At 42.5% G+C, this 17,546-nt stretch overlaps 1 protein-coding gene across 4 annotated transcripts in view; it reads right to left on the minus strand.

The window, feature by feature from the left end:
* The window catches only part of cep192 (centrosomal protein 192), a 174,284-nt gene that overhangs the window by 72,636 nt on the left and 84,102 nt on the right, over positions 1 to 17,546 (minus strand). For all 4 annotated transcript variants that reach the window (XM_070896513.1, XM_070896530.1, XM_070896521.1 and 1 more), the window contains 4 exons: positions 8,427 to 8,575; positions 4,651 to 4,881; positions 1,374 to 1,499; positions 340 to 477 (listed from right to left, as the gene is read on the minus strand). In XM_070896513.1, coding sequence (XP_070752614.1) covers positions 340 to 477; positions 1,374 to 1,499; positions 4,651 to 4,881; positions 8,427 to 8,575 — 644 coding nt within the window. The remainder of the gene's footprint in view (positions 1 to 339; positions 478 to 1,373; positions 1,500 to 4,650; positions 4,882 to 8,426; positions 8,576 to 17,546) is intronic.

The raw sequence follows: 17,546 nt of genomic DNA on the forward strand, positions 1-17,546 counted from the left end.
CTTAAAATTTGACCACTTTGAATAAAAAACACTTTGCTAGGCTTATCTTTCCTTTTAAGTTAAGACACTGAAAAGCAAAATTTCTAGGGCAGCACTAAATAAATTTTTCCAAAAATGGATTTTTCTAAGCCACTGAATAATTCAGAAAGTTTGAAATCCATTTGATTTTTCATACTGACTGATATTATGCAGTTCTTCCCAAAGGTACAAATCATTATTCTCTTATGACAAAAGCAACTATCTCAGCCCAAGAAACACTGTTACTCTGTTGAAAGAATGTGAAGGTTGAAAATGAATACGAAAGAACACATTGAGCGGAGGCTCGGAATTTCTCATTACCTCTCCATCATAGCTGGCACGCATCACATGATTCATGACAGATGGGGCCACCAATGGAGAGATTCTGTCAGCTTGCAGTGGCGTTTCGGTTGACATGTCAGACTTGGAAAATGTAAAACATCTCCAAGCAGCAGCATTCTGTACAGCACAAAAAGAGATTAAAATTATTGCAAACCAAAATGAGATGGCTGAAGTAAATTAAGTTTTCCTGTTGTGATTGAAGATTGAATGCATACCCAGCAGGGAGTGGATGGCACACTGTTAGCATATTGCTCATTGCAGAAGATTCAACGTTTTAAGTAACAAGATAGCTTGGAATGAGTTTCACACTTCAAAAAAGATTATTAAATTATAATCTAGGTACTGAACACTGAAAGAATGGATTGGCCCATGCCAAAATATTTTTACTGAATATAGTACTTGTCTTGCTGCAAGAGAACAATATCTCAATAACATTGCAATGGGATGTCAGATACCAGGGCTGCAGAAGTTATAAATGGGTGAAACCCACAGGCTTAGCTCAAGATTCTATGGATTTATGCCAAATGACACCCATTTTCTCAGGATGGCTTCAACAGTCATCCTATTGCTTGCAGCAAAAAGGAAGAAGTAGGCACTGCATATTACATGCTTTGTTTAGCCAGGACAAACACTAGGAATGTCCGAGAGCAGAGAAAGCTCATCAACATTTAGTGCAGTGTTTGAAGCCAGACATCATGTCACTTCTTCAATTTCACTACTTGAACCTGAAGAAAAAGATTTTTCAAAATAACAAGTCTACTTAAATTGAATTTTCACTGACTGAAGTGGAAGTGGGGTCTGAGCAAAGAACTGGCAGAGCCAGAAAGGTTAGGGTTAGAGTGCACATATTGTACTGTATGAGGAACTTTGCTGCCGAGTCAACATTCTGGCATCAGAACAATGAGACTAAGTCTTAATCCTCAAGACAAAGAATGCAATTTAACTGATCAAAACGGATTAGCAATTATACATTCATTTATTCAATTAGTTACTTTTGAGAAAAAACAACTTACTGCACTGATGACCAGCCGAACGGGAATGGTGGCTCGAGTCCTGTTGATTAGTTTGAGAGAGAGTGCTTTACCACCACCAGGAACCAAGTCACCAAAATCCAAGCAGTCGCTTTTCCCAGCCAAAACCTAGAATTAGAATTAAAGTCATTAACTGAATTGATTATCTTTATACGTCGGCAAAATATTTTGTTTTGGAATTGTAGAGAATTCTATGCGTATGGGTTACCAATTCTATGAGAGGCCTAGATAGAGTGGATAGGAAGCACCCATTTCCCTTAGCAGAGAGGTCAATAACCAGGGGGCATATATTTTAAATAGTTAGTAGAAGGATGAGGGGAGTTGAGGGTGGTGGGGTCCCGAACTTATTGCCTTAAAGGTTGTTGGAGGCAGAAACCCTCATCGCATTTAAACAAGATTTGGATAAGCACTTGAAGTGCTGTAACCTACAAGATTACAGAGCAAGAGCTGGAAAGTGGAATTAGGTTGGATAGCTTTGTCGACAGGAACAGACACGATGGGCCGAATGGCCTCCTTCTGTGCTGAAAATTACTATGATTCCACTAATTTTCCTGTCAATCTGATGATCTCCTGAGCACACAGTAAAATTTTTACTTTTTAAAAAAAAAAGTTAGTTGTTTGGAGGGGAAAACTGCATTATGACCATGACTCCGCAGACCACCTCCGAGACTGCTCTGTCATGGGTCTAATTCTTACCCGCCCGAATATGGTCAGCATATCTCTTACCATATCTTCTCCTCTTGTACACACATGGTCACCTCCAGTGTGCCCCAAGTTTCCATCCTTTGCCCCCTCTGATTTCCCATCTGTGTTTTGCACCGTGGCAAAATTTTCCACGAGCTTTCATTTCGATGCAGATAAGCTCCAACTTCCACCTTCCAATCCAGAACCAAAATGCTTGTCTGATCAAGTATTAGATGAGCGAGAATTTTTTTTTGCAGCTCAACATCTGCAAGATCGAAACCAATCTGTTTGGCTCAAACAGAAACTCTGAAGCTTAACTTGTGATCCTATTCCAACAACAACTTGAATTAAATAGCACCTTTAATATAGAAAAACATTCCAAGGCACTTCACAACAGACACATGAAATTGGAGACTGAGCCACACAAAGAAATTAGGGCAGGTGATCAAAAACTGTGTCAAAGAGGTAGGTTTTAAGGAGCGTCTTAAAAGGAGAGAGAGAGAGAGAGAGAGAGAGAGAGAGAGAGAGAGAGAGAGAGAGAGAGAGAGAGAGAGAGAGAGAGAGAGAGAGAGAAAAAGAGAGAGAGAGAGAGAGAGAGAGAGAGAGAGAGAAAGAAAAAGAGAGAGAGAGAGAGAGAGAGAGAGAGAAAGAAAAAGAGAGAGAGAGAGAGAGAGAGAGAGAGAGAGAGAGAGAGAGATTTAGGCATGGAATTCCAGAGGTTGGGGCCTCGGCAACAGAAGGCATGACCACCAATGGTTCAGCAATTATAATCCGGGATGCTCAAGTGGGCAGAATTAGAGGAGCGCAGATATCTCAGGGGGTGTGGGGCGGAAAGAGCAAGGCTATGCAGAGATTTGAAAACAAGGATGAGAATCCATTCCATGCCTGTCTAAGCTCAATCAGATAGCTTGCAACTTGCTCAGCTCTAAGATAATCTGCAAACCCATCAGAAAAATATCACTGTGCACCATGCAATGTTCCCTCTAATTATTTTTTCCCGGTGCGTCCCCTTTAACGGGCTGTGCGGGCCATTCCAAATTCCGCGCATGTGCGATTTTTCCTCTATAAAAAAAGTGCGCGGCCGAGCTTAAAGGGAATTTTGACATTAGCCCTACCTCACCCAATGGCAAAGAATATCTCAACCACTCCTACAGTCATCTCTGGATTCAACTTTTGCAATGACCTCTTCCCTGGTTTCCAGAGTTCATCCTTACATGAAATCCAAAATCATCCCGATTGGCCACAACCTATCCTGCACAAAATCTTGCTCAAATATCACCCCAAACATTGCCGACTTCCATCAGCTCCCCAATCCCAGATGATCACCTTCAAAATCCTCGATCCTGTCATCAAATCCCTTCACAGCCTTGGTCCACTCTTGCTTCTTTAACTTCCATGAACCTCAAGTAGTTTACTGCACCTTTTGCGTTCCCCTTTCGGATTGCTATATTGGTGGCACTAGCTTCATCTTGCCACCCCACTCCCTCCATAAACCCTCTTGCTGCATCATTCCCCATCTTTAAAATCCTCATTAAAACCTAGCTCATCTGCAGCACCTTTACATGTCACCTCATTCTCCCAACCCTCCCATTCTCAGGGTGTGAAATGCCGTAGAAAATTGTGGTTTTAAAAAAAGATGCTATGCAATGCAAGTTGTAATAACTAAACACTATAATTAGCACTTGTTCATGGCCAGTCAATCCCGCTCAGTGATTACGTCACAATTAAATGGGCAAACAATTAAAAAATAACTTGGCAGTGGTGTTGCTACTGTGTTGGCCAAGTCATAAGGTGTATTAAAATCTAGCTGTGACTGGTTATCCCATTTTTTTTTTTTTTAATTACAAGTTTGAAGATTAACCAGAGAAGCTGGTGTGTCCTCGAGACCCATTTAAAATTTAAACCAAAAAGAGGCCTTCAGTCAAAGGTTGGGTGGCACTTGAAGGCTTCAGTTCCTTTACACTGCTGTCCATCTGGTAGTTGTGCACAAGATATTGGAATATATGCTACCAATGACTGAGTACTGACATTATATATAAATATGAAATAAAGGACTCCAATTTACAGAATAATGGAGAGCGGTGGAATTCACTCCACAAAAGAACCAAAAAAAATACCAGCATATATTTTTTAAAATTGGAGTTCAACTTCGTCTCCGTCAGTGAACGGAGATTAGCTCTTACATGGCATAAACACGTCATAGAATCATAGAAAAATTACGACACCGAAGGAGGCCATTTGGCCAGTCATGTCTGCGGCAGTTATAAAATAGTGAATCCTTGCCATGAGCAAAAGCAAGCGGAATCTATAGAACTAGTAAAGAAGTGACCATGCGATTAGTCGGTGTATTAACCCTCGTTCACTCTGGTGTCTTTTTTTCTCAAGCCAGACTTGCTGAAAAGCTCCAGTCAAAAATAACTCAAAATGTTCAAAACATGGTCAGTTTCTGAAGACCATTGAAATAAATGTAGTCAGTAGTGGTTGAAACACTGGATTAGTTTACCTACTCATGACCAATAGGGCTATAATGATGCATTTGTGCTATATGTAAATTATATATGAAACTGTTCTTCACCTCAATCAATGGGTCTTCTGCCACAGCTGTAATAATCACTCTGGCTGCAAGTGCTTCTGCTTTGGTAATTGTATTGGCATCTGCCGAGACTGGACATGAGGAGACACACAGTACACACTGATAAATCCCAGGGTAACGTGGAAGGAACATCACTTTTAAATCTTCAGTAACATGAGGGCCAATGATGGTTTTGTTCTTGAATATCCAACACTGGTGAGCAAATGCATCCATCTGGAAGGTACAATGATTAAACAAGTTCTGTGAATTGATTAAGTAATTTTAATGTGGCTGGACTGTCGCTTGCTACAGCCTTGAAATTGCAATATCATGGAATTATGTGGCACATTCAGCCAACATACCTGCTCTGGATCTCTGGAAGAGTTATCTACTTTATTCCATTTACAAGATCTTTCACCCTTTTGAATTTGTCAAACTTGTATCTAGTTCCTTTTTAAAAGCGATGATAGATTCTGTTTCCACCACTTTTTCTGGTTAAGATATCCCATGTTCAAATAACTCTCTCTTTACTAGCAACGATATTAAACATATACCCTCTAGTTAGATACAGTGACAAGAGTTTTCCCCATTTACCTAATCAAAACCCTTCTTCACTTTAACACTTCTATCAATTCTCTTCTTAACCTTCTCTGCACTGAGAGAGAGAATCGCAGTTTCTTCTATCTTTTATCTCTTGTATCATGTAAGCAAATCATGAAACAGGCCGCAATATTCTAACTGCAGCCTAACCCATGATTTATATAGCTTTAGTATTATCCCTATTTATAAAACAAAGATCTTATAAGCATTTCTACAGCTTGATTAACGATCCTGCCACTTAAAAGATTTATGAATCAGAACCCCCAAATTTCTCTAACTTTAAAAAAAAATGATTAACCCTTCTTCCTCCCAAAATCTATCACCTCGTTTCTCCACATTAAATTTCATCAAACCAATCAGTCCGATCAACAAATCCATGTCCTTCTGAAGTCACTTCACACTTTCCCCCTACTTTTGTTTTGCTTGCAAAGTTATATTGTGACCCCCATGCATGTAAATATATGAAAAGTGCTGATTGGGTCTGAACATTCCATTTCAACATGTGTTGGAAACTCCCAAGTCAGGCTTCATCTATGGCAACATCTGCTTTAAAAAAGTGTTAGGGCTGGATTTTTGGTCATCTGCCGCGCCGGTTTAGCGCTCCAGAGGGGCAGCAATGGTGCCGGTTTAGAGGGGGCGCGGAGCAATGCCGCCTGGATGTGGCGAGCCGGTGTGCAATGCCCTGGGTTGCAACACCGGCTGGATATTTGGATTGCACCCCACTCGTCGTACTCTGTCGAGTGTCCAGGTGGAATGCCTGTGCAAGCTGGCGTTCCAAGTTGAACAAGCCACAGTGAGGCAAGTAATGTCGACCTGAGGTTAAGTGCGATTGATTTTTTTGGCAATTTATGTTGTGGTGGCATGAGTAATGTATTGGAAATCTTTCTGGTTAGTTTTTCCTCAGATTACACCCCCCCCACCCCCAACCCCCTGTACTAACGCCCTAAAAGAAGTGATCAACACTTCCTTTAACGCTCCGCTCCACTCCAAACTCAGGGCTCAGCGGATTAATTTTGTGGCAGCAGACTCAAACCATTTGCTGGCGCAAAGTTTACTGCTCTGCCCAGGTTAATGCCGCAACAGAGGAGTGACCAAATTTCTACCCCTTAATCTTTACCTACAGTAACTATAGGTGGCACCGCAATTGGCATTTAATGTTCAATGACTGTCACAGTAATGTTGGGTGCATAGCCCATAAATTGTGTGTTTTGGCTGAGATTTAGCATGCAGTTCCAGTACAAAGACACTGGGTGGCAGTGTATGAATGTACAGACAGTTATCTCTGGAACGCAATTTGTGAATGAAGAGAAGCGTTTCTTGAACTGAAAATTTGTTCAGAAAGACAAAGTTTGTAAAAAAAAAAAATGAAAGTAGCACTTTTGCCTGAAACTAAAATCAGCATTAGACAGACATCGATGAAATTAGTTTCGTGGAACTCACATTAGCGCTACGAGATGCAAATCCTGCAATACTCTTTCAGGCTTATGCCTCAATAACCACCCCTCTCAGAGATATGCATCATCGCAGGATTTTTAATGTCTTCCATACTCTCGTCTACTGCAGCTTTCTAAAAGCCAATAAAAGTTTAGCTGCCTAGATCCTCCTTCTCCCCCAAAGATTCTATTTGATGAGCCTAACCAGTAGTGATTTTTTTCCCCAGTTTAATGATCACCACAAAAATAGCACCTAGCACGCAGTCCTCCACGAACCCTCGTCTCGTCCACATTTGCCACAGTGGTACAATGAACAGGCAACTGCTGTTCCAGTGAAGCTTCAGGAATGGAACCAAAAATCCAATAATCTTGTACTCTCTTCTCTTCCCTGCACCCCCCCCACAAATTAAGCAGTATAAATGTAATCTGACCCACTACTGAGCAGCAATATTTGGACAGGTAGTGTTGCAGATCCCGACAAATCTCCATTGAGACAGATTGCTGCCCAAATATTACTGTAGCCTCTAACTCCACTTGGTCCTGACTCCCTGTGTGTAACACCATGGGAGAGAGATATAGGAGAGTGAGCACACACACATTCTAAATACTTATAGCAGAATTCCAAGCTAGTCTGGGCAGCAAAAAAACATTTAAAAACTATTGGAGTGTTTTCTAGTAAACTAACCCCTAATCTGTCCATTCTTTTTTTTTTAATTAAAGTCACCAATTTGTAACAAGTTCACTGATGGAAACACAGTCATTTGGATCCAACAAATAGAACTGCTGTGTGATTTCTGTACATCTGCCAAAGCAGCTCTATTCCCTTGCAGAGATCCAGAGTGTTATGGTTTGAATAGAGTGTCAGACTGGATACTGCAAGCTCAAAGTGAGTGTGACCGTAGTCCTTTGTTACAGATCTCAGAGTGCCTCTCCAGCCTGTGAGGCCTCCTTAAATACAGGTGCTCCCAAGGGATTGTGGGATTCCTTGGGACTCCAGGGGATAAGCCCCCTGGTAGTTAGACATGGTATTTACAGGTTTACATACAGAACACAGAGCTAATGTTAGCACTGGATAGGAGTGCCAGGGAAATGCACCTAGAATTTGGGTTACAGAAGAATTAACAAGGGTATTCTTGATGAATGGTCCCTCTATAAATAAAAGATGTGCTTAGTGGTAGAATTAAATTGTAGACGGTAGAAAATGTCCTAAGTTCTGGTGCAGAAAGTGCAACCATGAAACTGACAGAAACTGGGAGAAAGGGACAAGAGATGGGGTGGAAGAAGCATAATCCATATAGTTGTCCAGGCGAGAATAAATTCAGGTTAGTTGTCCCTTTTTCAAAAAAGATTTTAAAAAAGGAATGTGTTTACTCCATGGTGTAACTTTTTACTGCAGGTGCTTAAGACTATTAGAAATTAGTTCCGCAGTACAAAATGGCCAATGCTAATACAACTGTAGTAGCTTTTAGTCACTAGAGAAGAGATCTCAAGCGCACTTATTATTAAACGCAACTGGTGTCCAGGAACAGTGTGCGAGTACTACTTCTCAAATCTTCCACAGACTTTAAGCAACCATTTTGAAGATCAGGAATGGCTGAAAGCTGGCAAAAGAACGAGAAAAAAAAAAAAGAGTATCCTTAGATATTGTAAAATGCAAATTTGAACAGGACTAGGGCTATAATTCTCTTCACCCCGCTGAAAGCCTATTTGATGAGAAAAATATATGCATGTTTCAATAATACAAACCTTATCTCCATTCAGTGCAACACCAACAACTCCAATAGAGACTTGCATCCACCGTTCAGTTGGATTGAACGTGCTGAGTGTTGTTTGTGATGCTATTCCAACACAACATGAATTTGGAAACTTCAATTCTTCTGGGACCAGCACATGACCTAAAACAAAAGTTTTTTGGGGAAACCCCCCCCACAAATTACACCAAAGCCCATCAGTTTACAAAATTATTAAACCGCATCATTCTTTTAGGGCTTAAAATATTACATAGCACTCAAGCAGTCAGCAGGTGGTCCGCTTGCTCCCACACTTCCGCCAATACCTCATAAGGTTTACATCCAACGGCTAACTTTAAAGAGACAAAATATATACTGTATTTGGAGCTTTGATTGAACAACGTATCCTTGGGCAATTAACCACTATTTCTTTACCTTTTCTCCCCACTCTCAATTAACTATAGGTAGAGGGGGAACTCGAAAATTGGCTTCTGGGCATTAACGGATTGTGGATGTCTGGTCTAATTCACTATGAAGATAATGTCTCTAATCAATCCAGTCAAACCATTGACTGCGTTGTCGAGTTAGTAGATCACACGATAAGCTCTGTGGTTTCCGAGCAACTGATCTTGGCAAGGATTCCAAATCCACACTGAATCCCTTGCTTCAGAAGACTATATGTTACCAATCTTCCACGGTGGGGACTAAAATGTACAAAGCTTTCTTGGGGTACAGCTTGGTTGCTCTCCCAATGCCCCACGGGGACATATTTACAGGTGGTTTGACTATCTCTGGGGGAACATAAACTAAAGCATGGCTGGTGCCATCTGGCACTGAAGTTGTTTCAGCAATAATTTCCCTGGTGATTCTGCAATCTGTGAGCCCTTTTGAGAGAAGTCCTGTGCGATTAGATTGATAATTACCTTCGTATCTGATGCAATTTGCCTTTTGTTTGTATATGATGGAGCACCAATCAGTGCTGAAGATGTCTTGGTACCAGCATTTTCTCAGTACCAGCACACACTCAGTGCCAGTGATCTTTCAGTATCAACGGGCTTCAAAAAGATCCCATTTCATGATCATCCTATTCTGGTGAGTTCCCAACATTAACTTAAGTCATTGATTCTTCAGCACCAAGTGGCACAGCAAGTGTATGTCCAATGACAACCCACCCCCCCGCCCTAAGAGAGTCACGTTGGCCTTTTTTTTAGGCTTACCATGCTTACCTACCTTGTGCTGCAGTGCCTTACCAGTGCATTTTGTGAACTGGAGTCAAATGTGTAAAATCACTGTATTTAAGAGCATCGATGATTGCAAGAGCACCATTGCATTTTGTAAAATGCTTAGTCTTTGCCATCTGTTTGGTGCAGACATGCTAAATCAAGTTGGAGGCATTTAGTTACCTTTTTGATCTCGGTAATGTATTGTATAAATTAGGTGAGGCCACACCTGGAATACTGCGTGCAGTTTTGATTTCCACATTTACAAAAGGATATACTTGCTTTGGAGGCAGTTCAGAGAAGGTTCACTAGATTGATTCCGGGGATGAGGGGGTTGACTTATGAGGAAAGGTTGAGTAGGTTGAGCCTCTACTCATTGAAATTCAGAAGAATGAGAGGTGATCTTATCGAAACGTGTAAGATTAGGAGGGGGCTTGACAAGGTGGATGTTTCCACTGATGGAGACTAGAACTAGAGGGCATGATCTTAGAATAAGGGACCACCCATTTAAAACAGATGAGGAGAAATTTCTTCAGGTTGGAAATGTGTGGAATTCACTGCCTCAGGGAGCTGTGGAAGCTGGGACATTGAATAAATTTAAGACAGAAATAGACAGTTTCTTAAATGATAAGGGGATAAGGGGTTATGGGGAGCGGGCGGGGTAGTGAATCTGAGTCCACGATCAAATCAGCCATAATCTTATTGAATGGCGGAGCAGGCTCGAGTGGCCGTATGGCCTACTCCTGGTCCTATTTCTTATGTTGTTATACTACATGGCCAAAAGCAAGCTGGGGCAAACTCAGTGTACCAACTGCAATATTACATTTTCAACTTTAACGGTTGAATGTTAATGCTCATTTTTCCTGCTTCATTTTCTTTTTACATGGCTATCTAATTAACACAGTGTAGGCTGTTTGTGCTACTTATAACGAGCATAGCATTTCATTTTGTAGACTATGAAAAAGAATAATCTAATATTTTTTTTAAATAAGAGGTTCACAACCCAGTATCAACATCTTTGGCTTTTGAAAAACCGGAGGAAGAAATCAAAAACCTGCATCGTCCTGGTTAAATATAAATAAACTGGACACCCAGTCTAATATATCCCTAGCTTCTATGAGTAGATTGTATCGACTCCAGTTTGGCAAGAAATTTAGCGACAGTAAAATGAACTGACTCAATATTGCAGATTTCACGATTTTGTAGGACACAAGATCTGTAGAAACATAGAAAATAGTTGCAGGAGTAGGCCATTTAGCCCTTCGAGCCTGCACCACCATTTAATAAGATCATGGCTGATCATTCACATCAGTACCCCTTTCCTGCTTTCTCTCCAAACCCCTTGATCCCTTTAGCCGTAGGGGCCATATCTAACTCCCTCTTGAATATATCCAATGAACTGACATTAACAACTCTCTGCGGTCGAAAATTCCACAAGTTAACAATTCTGAGTGACGAAGTTTCTCCTCATCTCGGTCCTAAATGGCTTACCCCTTATCCTTAGACTGTGACCCCTGGTTCTGGACTTCCCAAACATCGGGAACATTCTTCCTGCATCTAACCTGTCCAGTCCCGTCAGAATTTTCTATGTTTCTATGAGATCTCCTCTCATTCTTCTAATCTCCAGTGAAAACAGGCCCAGTCAATCCAGTCTCTCCTCATATGTCAGTCCCGCCATCCTGGGAATCAGTCTGGTGAACCTTCGCTGCACTCCCTCAATAGCAAGAAAGTCCTTCCTCAGATTAGGAAACCAAAACTGAACACAATATTCCAGGTGAAGCCTCAACAAGGCCCTGTACAACTGCAGCAAGACCTCCCTGCTCCTATACTCAATTCCCCTAGCTATGAAGGCCATACGCTTCCGGTGTCCCTGACGACTATGTGTGTGAGAAGTGTATCCGCCTCGAGCTCCTGACGGTCCGGGTTGCGGAATTGGAGCTGAGGGTGGATTCACTCTGGAGCATCCACGATGCTGAGAATGACGTGAGTATCACATGTAGTGAGTTGGTCTTACCGCAGGAGAAGGGTCCACAGCCAGATAGGGAATGGAAGACCAGCAGGAAGAGCAGTGCAAGGAAGGTAGTGCAGGGGTCCCCTGTGGTCATCCCCCTGCAAAACAGATACACTGCTTTGAGTACTGCTGGGGGGGATGACTCATCAGGGGAGGGCAGCAGCAGCCAAGTTCATGGCACCGTGGCTGGCTCTGCTGCACAGGAGGGCAGGAAAAAGAGTGGGAGCGCGATAGTGATAGGGGATTCAATGGTGAGGGGGAATAGATAGACGTTTCTGCGGCCGCAACCAAGACTCCAGGATGGTATATGTTGCCTCCCTGGTGCAAGGGTCAAGGATGTCTCGGAGCGGGTGCAGGATATTCTGAAATGGGAGGGAGAACAGCCAGTTGTCGTGGTGCACATTCGTACCAACGACATAGGTAAAAAAAAAAGGGATGAGGTCCTACGAAACGAATTTAAGGAGCTAGGAGCTAAATTAAAAAGTAGGACCTCAAAAGTAGTAATCTCGGATTGCTACCAATGCCACGTGCTAGTCAGAGTAGGAATCGCAGGATAGCGCAGATGAATACGTGGCTTGAGCAGTGGTGCAGCAGGGAGGGATTCAAATTCCTGGGGCATTGGAACCGGTTCTGGGGGAGGTGGGACCAGTACAAACCGGACGGTCTGCACCTGGGCAGGACCGGAACCAATGTCCTAGGGGGAGTGTTTGCTAGTGCTGTTGGGGAGGAGTTAAACTAATATGGCAGGGGGATGGGAACCAATGCAGGGAGACAGAGAGAAACAAAAAGGAGGCAAAAGCAAAAGACAGAAAGGAGATGAGGAAAAGTGGAGGGCAGAGAAACCCAAGGCAAAGAACAAAAAAGGCCACTGTACAGCAAAATTCTAAAAGGACAAAGGGTGTTAAAAGAACAAGCCTGAAGGCTTTGTGTCTTAATGCAAGGAGTATCCGTAATAAAGTGGATGAATTAACTGTGCAAATAGATGTTAACAAATATGATGTGATTGGGATTACAGAGACGTGGTTCCAGGATGATCAGGGCTGGGAACTCAACATCCAGGGGTATTCAACATTCAGGAAGGATAGAATAAAAGGAAAAGGAGGTGGGGTAGCATCGCTGGTTGAAGAAGAGATTAATGCAATAGTTAGGAAGGACATTAGCTTGGATGATGTGGAATCTATATGGGTAGAGCTGCAGAACACCAAAGGGCAAAAAACATTAGTTGGAGTTGTGTACAGACCTCCAAACAGTAGCAGTGATGTTGGGGAGGGCATCAAACAGGAAATTAGGGGTGCATGCAATAAAGGTGCTGCAGTTATAATGGTGACTTTAATATGCACATAGATTGGGCTAGCCAAACTGGAAGCAATACGGTAGGAGGAGGATTTCCTGCAGTGCATAAGGGATGGTTTTCGAGACCAATATGTCGAGGAACCAACTAGGGGGGAAGCCATCTTAGACTAGGTGTTGTGTAATGAGAGGGGATTAATTAGCAATCTCATTGTGCGAGGCCCCTTGGAGAAGAGTGACCATAATATGGTGGAATTCTGCATTAGGATGGAGAATGAAACAGTTAATTCAGAGACCATGGTCCAGAACTTAAAGAAGGGTAACTTTGAAGGTATGAGGCGTGAATTAGCTAGGATAGATTGGCGAATGATACTTAAGGGGTTGACTGTGGATGGGCAATGGCAGACATTTAGAGACCGCATGGATGAACTACAACAATTGTACATTCCTGTCTGCCGTAAAAATAAAAAAGGGAAGGTGGCTCAACCGTGGCTATCAAGGGAAATCAGGGATAGTATTAAAGCCAAGGAAGTGGCATACAAATTGGCCAGAAATAGCAGCGAGCCCGGGGACTGGGAGAAATTTAGAACTCAGCAGAGGAGGACAAAGGGTTTGATTAGGGCAGGGAAAATGGAGTACGAGAAGAAGCTTGCAGGGAACATTAAGACGGATTGCAAAAGTTTCTATAGATATGTAAAGAGAAAAAGGTTAGTAAAGGCAAACGTAGGTCCGCTGCAGTCAGAATCAGGGGGAAGTCATAACTGGGAACAAAGAAATGGCAGACCAATTGAACAAGTACTTTGGTTCGGTATTCACTAAGGAGGACACAAACAACCTTCCGGATATAAAAGGGGTCAGAGGGTCTAGTAAGGAGGAGGAACTGAGGGAAATCCTTATTAGTCGGGAAATTGTGTTGGGGAAATTGATGGGATTGAAGGCCGATAAATTCCCAGAGCCTAATGGACTGCATCCCAGAGTACTTAAGGAGGTGGCCTTGGAAATAGCAGATGCATTGACAGTCATTTTCCAACATTCCATTGACTCTGGATCAGTTCCTATGGAGTGGAGGGTAGCCAATGTAACCCCACTTTTTAAAAAAAGGAGGGAGAGAGAAAACAGGGAATTATAGACCAGTCAGCCTGACCTCAGTCGTGGTTAAAATGATGGAATCAATTATTAAGGATGTCATAGCAGCGCATTTGGAAAGCGGTGACATGATAGGTCCAAGTCAGCATGGATTTGTGCAAGAGAAATCATGCTTGACAAATCTTCTGGAATTTTTTGAGGATGTTTCCAGTAGAGTGGACAAGGGAGAACCAGTTGATGTGGTATATTTGGACTTTCAGAAGGCTTTCGACAAGGTCCCACACAAGAGATTAATGTGCAAAGTTAAAGCACATGGGATTGGGGGTAGTGTGCTGACATGGATTGAGAACTGGTTGTCAGACAGGAAGCAAAGAGTAGGAGTAAATGGGTACTTTTCAGAATGGCAGGCAGTGACTAGTGGGGTACCACAAGGTTCTGTGCTGGGGCCTCAGCTGTTTACACTGTACATTAATGATTTAGACGAGGGGATTAAATGTAGTATCTCCAAATTTGCAGATAACACTAAGTTGGGTGGCAGTGTGAGCTGCGAGGAGGATGCTATGAGGCTGCAGAGTGACTTGGATAGGTTAGGTTAGGTGAGTGGGCAAATGCATGGCAGATGAAGTATAATGTGGATAAATGTGAGGTTATCCACTTTGGTGGTAAAAACAGAGAGACAGACTATTATCTGAATGATGACAGATTAGGAAAAGAAGAGGTGCAACGAGACCCGAGTGTCATGGTACATCAGTCATTGAAGGTTGGCATGCAGGTACAGCAGGCGGTTAAGAAAGCAAATGGCATGTTGGCCTTCATAGCGAGGGGATTTGAGTACAGGGGCAGGGAGGTGTTGCTACAGTTGTACAGGGCCTTGGTGAGGCCACACCTGGAGTATTGTGTACAGTTTTGGTCTCCGAACTTGAGGAAGGACATTCTTGCTATTGAGGGAGTGCAGCGAAGGTTCACCAGACTGATTCCCGGGATGATAGGACTGACCTATCAAGAAAGACTGGATCAATTGGGCTTGTATTCACTGGAGTTCAGAAGAATGAGAGGGGACCTCATAGAAACGTTTAAAATTCTGATGGGTTTAGACAGGTTGGATGCAGGAAGAATGTTCCCAATGTTGGGGAAGTTCAGAACCAGGGGTCACAGTCTAAGGATAAGGGGTAAGCCATTTAGGACCGAGATGAGGAGGAACTTCTTCACCCAGAGAGTGGTGAACCTGTGGAATTCTCTACCACAGAAAGTAGTTGAGGCCAATTCACTAAAATATTCAAAAGGGTGTTAGATGAAGTCCTTACTACTAGGGGGATCAAGGGGTATGGCGAGAAAGCAGGAAGGGGGTACTGAATTTGCATGTTCAGCCATGAACTCATTGAATGGCAGTGCAGGCTAGAAGGGCCAAATGGCCTACTCCTGCACCTATTTTCTATGTTTCCATGTTAATGATAGTTTCAAGCATTTTCCCCACTACAGATGTTAAACTAACTGGCCTATAGTTACCTGCCTTTTGTTTGCCCCCTTTTTTAAACCGAGGCATTACCTTAACTGCTTTCCAATCCGCTGGTACCTCCCCAGAGTCCAGAGAATTTTGGTAGATTATAACAAATGCATCTGCTATAACTTCCGCCATCTCTTTTAATACCCTGGGATGAATTTCATCAGGACCAGGGGACTTGTCTACCTTGAGTCCTATTAGCCTGTCCAGCACTACCCAGCTAGTGATAGTGATTATCTCAAGGTCCTCCCTTCCCACATTCCTGTGACCAGCAATTTTTGGCATGGTTTTTGTGCCTTCCACTGTGAAGACCGAAGGAAAATAATTGTTTAAGGTCTCAGCCATTTCCACATTTCCCATTATTAAATCCACCTTTTCATCTTCTAAGGGACCAACATTTACTTTAGTCACTCTTTTCCATTTCATATAAAATCGGTAAAAGCTTTTACGATCTGTTTTTATGTTTTGCGCAAGTTTACTTTCGTAATCGTATCTTTCCTTTCTTTATTGCTTTCTTAGTCATTCTTTGCTGTCGTTTAAAATTTTCCCAATCTTCTAGTTTCCCACTAACCTTGGCCACCTTATACACATTAAAAACCAATTTGATACTCTCCTTTATTTCCTTGGTTATCCACGGCTGGTTATCTCTCTTACCGCCCTTCTTTTTCACTGGAATATATTTTTGTTGAGCACTATGAAAGAGCTCCTTAAAAGTTCTTCAATTGTGCCACCATTTAATCTGTGTTTCCAGTCTACTTTAGCCAACTCTTCCCTCATCCCACTGTAGTCCCCTTTGTTTAAGCATAGTACGCTCGTTTGAGACACTACTTCCTCACCCTCAATCTGTATTACAAATTCAACCATACTGTGATCACTCATTCCGAGAGGATCTTTTACTCGGAGATCGTTTATTATTCCTGTCTCATTACCCAGGACCAGATCTAAGATAGCTTGCTCCCTTGTAAGTTCTGTAACATACTGTTCGAAGAAACAATCCCGTATGCATTCTCTGAATTCCTCTTCAAGGCTACCCGTGCGATTTGATTTGATCAATTGATATGCAGGTTAAAATCCTCCATGATTACTGCCGTTTCTTTTTCACATGCCTCCATTATTCCCTTGATTATTGCCCGCCCCACCGTGAAGTTATTATTTGGGGGCCTATAAACTATGGCCACCAGTGACTTTTTCCCCTTACTATCTCTAATCTCCAACCACAATGATTCAACATTTTGTTCATTAGAGCCAATATCGTCTCACAACTGCCCGGATATCATCCTTTATTAACAGAGCTACCCCAGCTCCTTTCCCTTCTTGTCAAATCTTTCTGAATTGTCAAGATACCCCTGTATGTTTAATTCCCAGTCTTGGCCACCCTGCAACCACGTTTCTGTAATGGCCACTAAATCATACCCATTTGTAATGATTTGTGCCGTCAACTCATTTACTTTATTTCGAATGCTGCGTGCGTTTAGGTAGTGTTTTAATACTAGTTTTTAAAACCATGATTTTTAGTTTTGACCCCTCCTGCAGCCCCTTTATATTCATACATATTGTCCCTTCCTATCACCGTGTGGTTTACACTTACCCGTGCTACTCTGCTCTGTTGCCTCCTGCCTTTTGCATTCTTTCTTGGGATCCTGTTCATCTGAGCTCTCACCCATTCTAACTAGCTCAGAGCCCTCTCGTGGGTTCCGAATACTCCTTGCATTGAGGCACCGAGCTTTCATGCTTGCCTTTTTATTACACTTTGACCCTTCAGAATTTTGCTGTACAATAGCCCTTTTTGTTTTTTGCCTTGGGTTTCTCTGCCCTCCACTTTTACCCATCTCCTTTCTGTCTTTTGCTTTTGTCTCCATTTTGTTTCCCTCTGTCTCCCTGCATTGGTTCCCATCCCCTTGCCATATTAGTTTAACTCCTCCCCAACAGCACTAGCAAACACTTCCCCTCAGACATTGGTTCCGGTCCTGCCCAGGTGCAGACCGTCCGGTTTGTACTGGTCCCACCTCCCCCAGAACCAGTTCCAAT

This window comes from Pristiophorus japonicus, chromosome 1 (assembly GCF_044704955.1).
Source record: "Pristiophorus japonicus isolate sPriJap1 chromosome 1, sPriJap1.hap1, whole genome shotgun sequence".
In the NCBI taxonomy this organism is placed as follows: Eukaryota; Metazoa; Chordata; class Chondrichthyes; family Pristiophoridae; genus Pristiophorus; species Pristiophorus japonicus.